Here is an 11,334-nt window from a genome sequence, read left to right on the forward strand (position 1 = left end):
TCTTCTGTGAGTGTGAATTTGAATGCTGGTTTTGACAACTACACGCTGCAATTTTGGGTTTGGTGGATACAAATTAGGGCTAGCTTTACACAGAGCGGAGGAGCTGTGCAGCTGCAGAGAAAAGCAGAGGAGGGTTTACAGTATCTATTGAGATTTGAGAAAATGTTATTATACATTCTTCCTGCTTAATCTCAGAGAGAACAGATGTAGAAGAGACCTGAAGCAGTCTGAGCGCATCCCCTGGATGGCACATCTGTACGTGTGCTGCTCACATCAGCCTCTCTTCATCTTATTCTTACACAGTGCCAGGGAGGGATACACCACATCATCTCCAGGCAGTCTTCAGAGGTACAGCTAGTGAGGGCCTGGGATAAAAGACATTTCTAACATCCAGCCTAAATATCCTTTGATCCCCTTTAAGCTGATAACATCCTTTCTGTTCCCCCTAGCCATAGAGAACAGTCTGTTTATGTATTTTGAGTGCGTTGTTATGTCTCCTCTCTGTGATTTGTCTCTTGCCTGTGCTTTTTCACAGGCCTTACTCCCTCCTGTGCAGAATCCAAGTATTTCCCTTTGAAGATGCTCAGAGCACCTGACGAGCTGGGCCTTCCTGCCAGTGCTCTTTATGTCCCAATGGGCCTTTGCTTAGTGCTGACTTAAGCTGCTCACCGAGCACTGTGCAGCTCTCCATAGTAATGTTTTGTAGATGCTCTGGGCCCATTGAGTTTATACAAAGCAGCTCTTCCTTTCTGGCAGACACTACAAAAAGCTGCCACCAGCTAGGTAGTTTGTGAGGGGACAAAAGGATGGGTTTGTTTCTGTGTGCCTAGGGGAGAAGAGCCAGGTTAAGTATGTGACTGTCATCAGTGGATTTCTAAAGATGCTTTTACATTTTGGTTCCTCTTCCCAAGCTCCTGCTTTCACATTAAATAATCCATAGCTGTTCTCCTGGTCAGGGATTCTGCCCTGCCCCAGTGTGCTCCAGGGTGGGAGGCCAACACTGGGAAGGAAGGTAGGGGGAAGAAAGATGCTCAGTTGGATGGCACGTTACATTCCACCCCAAACCAACACAGATCATTTCAAAAGGATCAAAAAGCCCCACACTGAAAACAACATGAAAATTAGCACAGCAGGAAAAAGAAACAAAGCAACCAAAATACTGTAGGTGTGTTTTCATCAGTAGCTGTTGGGGTTAAGGCAGTGATGTGTGTGTGGAGCAGGAGGCAGATTAAATCAGCGCTCTGTGGGAGTCCTGGGCTCCGTTTGCTGTCTGGGGCAGCATCAGCCCATCAGTTTTACTAGCAAGAAGGATGTGGTATCTTTGTAAGACACAAATCTCCAGCCAAATTCCTTCCTGGTGTAATGTAAGGACTGCTGTAAATTTCAGATATTTGCTAATCGTTTTACAAGAGGTACTGAGCTGAGGAGCTCTGTATTGAACCAAACTTCTCGAGGGTGTGATGGGATTTGGAGCTGATACTTGACAGAAAACCGTAACCCCCTTTTGCTGTCTTAGTGATAATGTCAAGGGAGAGGATTTTTCTTTTTCATAAAGACATCTTAATTCCACTAGTAAAAATGACACAATGTTCTTGTCAAATGGAAAACTATCTCCTAATGACACTTACTTTATTTCCAACAGGGACAAGCAGGTCTGGCTGGAGAGAGGGGCATTAAGGGATTTCCTGTAAGTGATGTACTTGCGGGTGTGTGCAAGACTCAGATGGGTTTGGTGCCTGCCTGGCACCACAGATACCACCAAGCTGAACTGCAGCTGGTCCCACCAGCTCTCTCAGATGCAATGCTTAGGTCAGGTGTCTCCAGCTTAGACATTTGTTCAATGGGAGAGCTCACCTTAACAAATTCCTTTACAAATGAACCACAGTCTCCCTGCCTCCTAAGCACAGTGCTGGAATGCCGTGCTCAGGAAGGCATCATGCCAACAGAGGAGATGTGTTTTGCTTGGAGATCCCCTCCGGCCAAACCTTGGCAGCCAGAAGCCCTCCCCAGGCCTCAGGAGGTTCCTGGCACTTCCAGAGCCCAAAGGTGGGCACTGTGAAACAACTCAAAATACATCACCTGCTCTAACGCCCTCTTGCACCTTGGTCTGCCAAGCTGAGCTGGAAACCCTTTAATGACATTAAGAGATAGCTCCAAATGAGACAATACCTGAGCAGTTGCACACAGGAGATGCCTGCACTGGCACATATAGCTAGGGTACAAACAAACCTGTGGACACGAAGGTTGGCTGAAAGTGAGTTAGTGGAGCAAGCTGGGGTTTTGGCTGGCAGCATCCAGAGAGGGATGCTCTGTGCTCTGTGTGGTTTCTTTTCTCTTTTCCTTAATTCCACCTCATCATTTTGTATGATGTACACAACCTTTTCTTGAGTCTTTCCTCCCGTACCCACCCTGCTTTGCAAGTATCTCAGGGATGTCCAACAAGTTTGAGGAGCCCAGGAATACATGTTTAGCTTGTGGTTTAATCTCTCCATGTCATCTGTCCTTTGGAAATGCATGAACTTCCTGGTCAGGGGGTGGAACAGCAGACCAATAGCACATTGGGATCTTTGTTCAAGAAAAGCTTAATGAGCGTCTTCAGAGGCAGAAGGTGATGTGACTAATGGAAGCAGAACAGGGGGGTTTATGTTCTAAAGCAAAGATGAACGTGTGCATGTCTGGGGGAAGGAAGCAGTGTTTTTATCTCAGTGCTTTAGCCTAAAGCATCGCTCATTGAGAGCTTCATGAGATGTATATATCTTGTTATGGCCCAGGCCATGTCAGCCAGCCCTTCCTGCAGCTTGGCCACTCCTGGCCAAGTGCCTCAGTGTCAGAAATGGTGACGACCTCCTGGGAAGCTGATGGGAGCCAGGACAGAGCTCATGAGAGCACTTTGGCCCTTGGCACGAAGCACCAGAGTCAGTTTGTTTTCTGCTGGTGAAACACTTTTGCCTTTAATCTGATCCATTGGAGGGAAGGGTTGCAGGTGGTCTGGGACAGGTCCTGAGTCCCATGAAAACAAACATCTCTTTCTTGTTTTAGGGTGAACCAGGCAAGAAGGGTGAGGAAGGTGACAAAGGTGCTGATGTAAGTGTGCATCCCTACTGCTATTTTACTTTCCTTTTTGCCTCTTCATTATCCTTCACCCATATTCCCTTTCATAGACTGGTTTGTGGGGCAAGGGTTGTGTCCACAGTTAAGCGCAGAGCAAGCAATGATGTGAACCTTACGTCTGAACTGAATACATGCTAGAAATCCTGGTCTCTGAGGTTTCCTTGGCCACATTATCAGCTGTCCTTCTCACCGTGTTCTCTGGGCAACAAACTACAGCCTGAGTTTATGTGGACATATGTGGGCAGGCTTCAGGCAGCATGGGAGCTCTTTGAGAGGCAGTATGAGCAACCTGCTCTAGTGGAAGGTGTCCCTGCCCATAGCAGGGGTTTGGAACTGGATGAGCTTTAAAGTCCCTTCCAACCCAAACCAGTCTGGAATTCTGTGACAGGAATTTACACCCTGGGTTTGGCCCACTGCAGAATTAAGAACCAGTCTGAAGAGGATGGCTTTGGGCCGAAGACTCTGCAAACTCTGCAGAGTTGTTTAAGTAGGGACCTCTCCTGCATTCCTACTTAACCCCTGTAGGTTACCATTTATAAATGTCTACACTGCATAGTTTGGTGTTATGGAGGCTACATTGAACAAGCAGCCTATTCTGCATCATATTCCAATGTCAGTTTTCATTCCCTTTTGGCAGGGGGAAGGTGTTCAACAGCTTCGAGAAGCTCTGAAGATTTTAGCCGAGAGGGTGTTGATTCTTGAGCACATGATAGGAATTCATGGTAAGTAAGTGTGGCTGAGGTGTTCATTTGTAGACAACTGAGGGCTTGTTCAGGCACCTGCCTGACGGTTAAACATCCCCCCAGTCTCCTGTCTCTCTAGTATCTATTTAAGGTGGGTTTTCAAAGCCAGGTACCCAGCATGACTTAAAGGATGCTTGATTTCCCCTCCACCCCATCCCAGTGATTTTTCATTACAATTCAGAGAGCCAAGTCACAAGCAGCAGCTCAGGCCATGTGGCACAGATCATCTACCAGCTTCCTAGGGAGCTACTTGTTCGAGTCTTTAGGCCAGATCATTTCATCCTGTTAACAGTGTCTTCCAAGTGACTTTTAACACCAGCGAGGCCCTTGTTTTATTTTACAGAGAAAGCCCAAACACTGCTACCGTGTACCCTGAAACCAGTGATCCCTGAACGTCTTGTGATTATAACGTACATAAAACCTATTTTCAAAGTTAGATTTAAGCAAAGCCTCACGTGTTCTTCATTCAGATAGATTTTAAGTCTTCTGCTGAGGCTGTTTGCTCTGCCATCGCTGGTACAGTGTGGGACATCATCCCTTAACAAGTGTTTCCTTCCCTTAACCAGTATATGGGCTGATGTGATTGTTGCAGATCAAGGTTCTCCCTCTGGGGTACTTGAGGATCAATTCACAGCTGCCAAAAGTTACTGTGCCAATTTCATAGAATCATAGAATAGTTCAGGTTGGAAAGGACCTTAAGATCACCCAGTTCCGCCCCCCTGCATGGGCAGGGACACCTCACACTAAACCATATCACCCAAGGCCCTTTCCAACCTGGCCTTGAACACCGCCAGGGATGGAGCATTCACAACCTCCCTGGGGAACCCATTCCAGTGCCTCACCACCCTAACAGGAAAGAATTTCCTCCTTATATCCAACCTAAACTTCCCCTGTTTAAGTTTTAACCCGTTACCCCTTGTCCTATCACTACAGTAATTTCTGTCGCCTCAGACACACACTTACTACCCCAGCCTGTGAGACACAAGCCTCAGTTACTGTTCCTTGGCATTGACCAAGTCCCATAGTATTTTCTTTTTTATCCTCTCCCTGACACATGGAACCTCATTCCTGGCCTCACTTGTAAACAGAGCTGCTCACACCTTCCTTCAGATCAACATCCTCTTTTATTATGAAATGGCCTTTGGATATTGATTTAACCTGTGAAAATGCTAAAGAGCTGAAATATCCGGTAGTTGCTAAGCAAGTGACTTAAAGTGCATCTATTACCATGCAGTACAGCTCCTGCTTGAGAGCCCACAGGCCCCTCCTGGAGCCAGCACAGCACTAAAATGCAAATGCTATTAGGCACTTCAAAGCCCAAACAGTGTTGGTGTGTGGGGCTGTTGTACAGCTGAGCTGTCTTGGGTGTCTGCACTGCTCTTCATCGTTCAATAGCCACGTGTCTTGTAGAGGCCCAAAGTACTATTTTCAAAAGCAATAGACAGCAACGGCTTAAGCTTTTTGGGAAACCACGAATCACAAACACATGATTTAACCACAGTCACCCTGACCTTACCTCTGCATTAATCCCAGTTTGATTCATATTTTCATTGGATTTTATACATCGAGAGCAGGAAAAGATGGTTTTATGCTGCTTTGCTCTGAAATGGTGGAGGTACCAGGAACATGCCCACTAGCTCACCAGCAGCAGTCCATGGCCAGCCAGGCAAGAGGGGAAGGGGAGCCCAGTCCATAAGGACAGTGCAGCCTGTTCACAGGACCCAAGGCCTAGCTTTCCATTGTCTTTTACTTTGTACATCCATTTATACTAGTATAAAGCAAAAAGGAAGCTTTTGTAGCCACTGGGGCTTGGACTGGGGCATTCACCCAACTGTACCCCTGCAGAACTGCCTGGTTTACCTTTCTTTTACAATTTATTTGGCAATAGAGGAGCAACAAGGCAAATGCTGCTGTTTATTTTGAAACAGGCATTTTGGCAAACTATTTATACTGACACTGCTACTGCTTGGGATGGAGATGAGTTATTTATACCCAGGTATGTTTCTATATGGGTGTAACTGCACCAGCAAAACTAAGTGGCTTTTTATTTGTACAGTGTAGTTAAGGCCATGTTTAAGCACCTATATTGTGTGACTTTAAATAGTTCCTTTTTATCCAATAACTATAGATTATTACTAAGCAAGAGATATTTTTAGTCTGTGAGACAGTTCCATTCTTTAATAGTGACATATTTTAGGCCCTACAAAAGTACTGTTTAGAAAGAGAACTTGGAAAATAAGGTATTTTTATCTTGTGCAGTTATGTTCATCCCTGTGTATGTATATGGTTAAACAGAAAAAGACGTAAAATAACAAAATAGGATTTCCTTGAGCACAGACCTCCCCACACAGGTTTAAATCACCCAGCACCAACTATCTGGTGATGCTCCCACCGTAGGTGTTACCAGTTTGACCATGGGTTCCTGGGCAGCCCAACTCAGCCCAGCTTTACAGCCCCATGCAGAAATGCCAATCGCATGCTCTCATTTTCCCAAGGAAGTTCCCAATCCAGTGTGGTTTCAAAAGCCGCAGCCACCCAAGCAACAAGGCAAAACATACCAGCAAACAAACCTCTTCCCTGCAACGGGAGGGCACGTGGAGATTGTCTGGCCCAGCAAACTGCAGAGAGCAGCCCAGCAGGGCACCCAAAAGCCCAAATTGTTTGGCAGTGTTAGTTCCAGTGAACACAGCAGCCAGATCCTCACTTGAAACAAATGCTGCCTCATGGGGCCGAACCACGGCTGGGTGTCTGGCTTGGGAGGTTGGGTTCTTGGCAGGGAAACAAGCAAAGGTCCACATCTGAAGGCAAAAGGAAGAAGCAGCTGGGGCATTGAAAATGACGAGGCAGCACTGACTTATCAGCATCTGTTGCTGACTGCTGGGAAAACAGAAGAGTGGCCGTAGTCAAATGTGTATTTAGCTTCATGGGGCAGGATGCTTTAGGAAGAGGAGGTGTGTGTTTCTGTGGGACACACTGGGAGACTGGGCAGCTAAGATTTATTCCCAGCTTTATTGCTAATTTTGGCTCTGTCTTAGGGTGGATCAATCCTTTTGTTCAATCTTTTCAGTGCCTCAAAACATCCTCCTTTACAAGGAGTGAAATAGTACTTAAACCCCCAGGAGCATCACTTCCCAGTGATGACCACTTAGCCCCATCCTTCAATAGCAGGAGGCTGTGGGCAGTGCTGACTAGCAGCTACACCCCAAGCAAATTATAATCAATAGAAGAACAGTGCTTTATAAATGGAGTTACAAATGAGAACAGGACCTTTTTTCTTCCCTGTGAGGGTGGTGAGGCACTGGCACAGAGTGCCCAGAGAAATGGTAAATGCTCCATCCCTGGCAGTGTTCAAGGCCAGGTTGGACAGAGCCTTGGATGACATGGTCTAGTGTGAGGTGGCCCTGCCCGTGGCAGAGGGCTGGGACTCGATGATCTTAAGTCCTTTCCAACCCAAACCATTCTATAATTCTATCAATCATTCTATGATTCTGTGACCTGCTGGGCCTCATGCAGGAAGTGCACTTAGCCTAGGGCTTAGACAGAGCAGAGGGAAAAGACCTAATCTAGGAGCAGGGAGATGTGTAGCTCCACAATCACTTACTGGACAGAGATACTACAGGAGGGACGACACTTCTTCCAGGAGAGGTACCATCCAGAAGGCCCATTTATTCTTTCCTTAGCCTCCCCTTTTAAATAGCGCTCTCCCGTGACTTTCTTTCCTTACAGACTCTTTATCTTCCATTGAGCCAGGCTCTGGACAGGATGTGATCCCGGGCTCCCCTCTGCGAACCAGCATCAAGATCAAACGTGGAGGACCGCAGCAGCCGCAGGCCTACCAGATCCTCTCTTCACTGCTGGATGACAGTGAAGCCAAAAGGAGAAGCAATCGGATGAAGTAGGAGCATCTATGTGTTCTTCATGTCTGTTCACCAATTAAAGATACAGTATCCCAGTGCTTAATTGCAAAGTGCAAATGGAGTCAGTAGGAGGCTGCAGTGTTGGCAATGAGGTTTCCTTACCTGGCCAATACTACGCCCTCGTTGCAGGAAATGTCTTATCCTTAACAAATAGCTCAAAGAGGGTCTGATGAACATTTGTCTTGATTTTGTTGGTTTGCCTTTGGAACAGCAGATGGCAGGTATCCTTAGAAGCTGTCTACAGAAATGACACCTCCTGACTGTGTCTCTGCAGTTTAATCCTCCCTTTGTTTTCTCACTGCCCTTCAGAGTTACTCAGTTACAGAACTGCTTAACTGGCCGAGACAATCAATCCCATCTAGACTCAAAGTCAAGCCTTACCCTTGTCCATTGGTACAGTGGATGGCATCCACTCTTTTATGTAGTGGTGTCATGCTTACTTTCAGGTGAAGATGCCACTTCCACAGGCCATTAAAGCATGACCTGCAAGGATTTCTTTTAAGGAAAGAGCAATTAAAACTGTTACTTTGAAAGTTCAGGTAACTCTTTGGATTTTAGCATCAAAAACTTGGCTTTTCGTGTTGCTAATTGCATGTGAGCAGCGTTAGTTCTATTTGTGGTTGGCTAAGCAAGGACTTTAGATGCAAATGTTCATGGCAGCAGAGACTTTCTAGCTATACTCAGTGGTATTAGATTGTTTCTGTGAAAACATAGAGCAGTTTGTATGAGGTACGACGGAATTGTGCAAGTTTTCCCATACCGTGTTCAGCTCGTGCATACATCCAGGGGTAATTAATGTAAGCAGCAGCAGCAGCTAGTCACAGAAGAGGATATTTTGCAATAGTTTCTTAATCCTGCATCAATAAGGAAAAACGTTTTCACACTGTTTCATTTTTCTCTTGTGAATAAACCCTCGCCGCTTGAATCTGGAGACGGTGTACTAGCAAACCACAGCCTAAGGAATTAGTCTTGTCAAGAGCTTACCTTGCACTGGGAGTTAAATACAAAATCACTTTACTTTCTGCAATAACTTGTTATTTTGGGGGAATTCCCAGCTTCCAGGGTTAGGAAGTTGAACCTGCCCTTCAGTGATACATGAATCACTGCACCTGCTGTGCAAACCACATTGGACAAGTTGATGCCATTCATGTTGACAGTGACTACAAAGGGTGAGACTAATGAGTGGTACCATTTTTTCACCCTTTTTTTAACACACCCCATGCCTAAATCAGTTTCCAGATTCAGCCCCGGATGAAAATGAGGAAATTGAGTTTGTGATTTTATAGTGTAAGTCAGGTAAATGGGTCACATCCTATTTGGTTCCTAGTGCAAGATAGAGCTACCTGACAAAGGCAAACAGCACAGCACTGCTACAGTATTTCCCTCAAAAGCTGTTGCAAAGACCAGCAACTGTAGGGTCTGTGTATTCAGCAACCCCTTGTACCCAGTTACCTCCCTAAGGCAAAACCAGCAGCATGGGGTACATTGCAAATGAAGCTTAAAATGAAGGAGCTCTGCCAGCCCATCCTTAGCCACACATTAAATTAACTTTCCATATACGTGGTAAACAGGGTGGACCTACAGAGAGCTCAGAACACCCAGCTCTTTCCTCTGAAGAGCTCAGAAGTCCTCAGAAAGGAGCAGGTTCCATTGGGATGACTGAGTTCACTGATGTGAAACTAGTGAAAAGATGTTTCCCCATTTACAGGCTGGTTTCAGTGCAGGGATTGAGAAGTACTTGATCACCTCTCTGTCCTGATCACGTAGACACCACAGCAAACGGCCGGTGGCTTCCAGGGAAAACCCCTTGCACTTACCAGTAGGTGTTAGATGATCAGGCCCCGAAGACAGGCAAAATCCCAGTTCAGTCCAATGGTGGGCACTGGGTGGGTTGGTGGTGGCTGTAGTCGCCTGCCACATGGAGAGAGTGTCCTCATGGCAGCTCCAGGAACCAACCCTTAAAAAGGGAAACAGCAAAGTTCCATTGCACTGGTCCTGTCGCTCTGGGGTTGAATTTGGGGAACAGGGAGTACGGTGAGGCCATTTTCACTTCCCTGGCACTTTGGAGCCTTCGAGTTTGTCATCCTGAATTCAAAACTATTGCATTAGATTTATGAGGACTCTCCTCAAGTCATTCATATTAACCAGGATTTGGGATTTTAAATGATTTAAAGCAAATTACTGGCAAGATGAATGGAAACAGAATGGAAGTTGTTTGCAATGAATCCTGCCAAGTCAATTGTCAAGACTGGTTAGATTTGGGTTGCAACTGTCTTCATTACTGACTTTCCCACATTTCTGTATGAGCTATGTGGTTCTTTTTCTCCCCATGCTTTGATTTATTCAGCTACATCTCTCTGATGTGGTACTGTATCTGTAACTTGGGTGGCAGTAGGATTGTACCAACTGGACTCTCTTTTCTCAGCTGGGATTTCATTCCTCTCTACTTACATAAGGGTCAGACCATGCTGTTGTGCAGTCCCAGTTTAATTATGTTTTAAAGGTGAACACAGCCTCACACCCTGACATTGATGATATTTATCACTAGGCAAACCACTCCATCTTCCATCTTAGGCAGGAACTGAGGTTCATTTTAGCCAGGGCATATAATGCATCTTGCCATGTCTGTAACTTAGAGAGTGGATTTATTTTGAATGCGTGCTCATTTAGAAATATACTTTAATGGAAATGTTTAGTGCTTTCTCTTACCCACTGTGCAATTCCATAGTGTGTGTGTTTCCTTTTCTTTTCCTAAGACTTTGTTGAAATTCTTAATGTTTCTCTGAGCTCCAATGTGGATTTGACTTGGATTGGTTCTGGTTGTAGTAACACGTTTTCCTTGCCTTGAGCTAACCAGAAGCAGCAGCAGCAGCACATTGCACAACCACAAATCTTTGTAATTCATGCACCCTCGTGTTCACCAGCAATCTGGTACTCCTGGGAGGAGGAGAATGCTTCTCTCCAGAGTATCTAACTTGCACTTACCATAAAGAATTGATAACAACCCAGGGAAATAGGAGTAAATTAGAGAGAAGAGCCCTCGCCTGCTCCCACCAAACTCCACAGTAATTGTGCCATCAACTTTCAAAGAAACAGGCCCTAAAAATCAATCAGGTCCAGTTCTCAAGCTAGCATGGGCTGGTGCTGTTCAGTGCAGCCAAGCAGAGGGCACATCAGCAGCTTGCTGAGGGCTCAGCTCTGGGCTGGGGGTTCACTCCCAGTCTCTTCATGGAACTATTTTAATGTAGGAACCTGACCACTGTGACAAAGGCTTCTAAAAGACAATCAGTCAGCTTCTGGAATTACTGCCCAATACAATTTATTGGAAATCCATTCTCTTCCACGTTTACAGCTTGTCTAAGTCAAGATTACATTCCATTCCGGTGCTTGGTGGTCCAGGGGATTAAAGTACTCGCAGTGTCTGCAACTGCATTGGAACCAAGCAATTCAAAGGTGCTATAACTGTTCCCAAGGCACGTTCCCATCCATCTGAGGCAATGTTAACTTTTTCACTAGTTATTTTACACAGTATTTTTTTATTTATATCAGTGTGTTTTGTACGT

The 11,334-nt window shown here is 45.6% G+C and overlaps 1 protein-coding gene across 9 annotated transcripts in view; it reads left to right on the top strand.

Moving 5' to 3' along the window:
• Window positions 1-8,696, top strand: part of COL26A1 (collagen type XXVI alpha 1 chain) — a 172,551-nt gene extending 163,855 nt beyond the window's left edge. For 6 of the 9 annotated variants that reach the window (XM_061470406.1, XM_061470407.1, XM_061470400.1 and 3 more), the window contains 4 exons: window positions 1,643-1,687; window positions 3,040-3,084; window positions 3,749-3,833; window positions 7,581-8,696. In XM_061470406.1, coding sequence (XP_061326390.1) covers window positions 1,643-1,687; window positions 3,040-3,084; window positions 3,749-3,833; window positions 7,581-7,753 — 348 coding nt within the window. In that variant the 3' untranslated portion in view covers window positions 7,754-8,696. The remainder of the gene's footprint in view (window positions 1-1,642; window positions 1,688-3,039; window positions 3,085-3,748; window positions 3,834-7,580) is intronic. The other 3 variants (XM_061470399.1, XM_061470401.1, XM_061470403.1) reach the window with 3 other exon arrangements.
• Window positions 8,697-11,334: the final 2,638 nt, after the last annotated feature.

This window comes from Pezoporus flaviventris, unplaced genomic scaffold (genome assembly GCF_033815535.1).
Source record: "Pezoporus flaviventris isolate CSIRO_AGI_PZ_B2104156 unplaced genomic scaffold, CSIRO_AGI_Pfla_v1 ptg000063l, whole genome shotgun sequence".
NCBI lineage: Eukaryota > Metazoa > Chordata > Aves > Psittaciformes > Psittacidae > Pezoporus > Pezoporus flaviventris.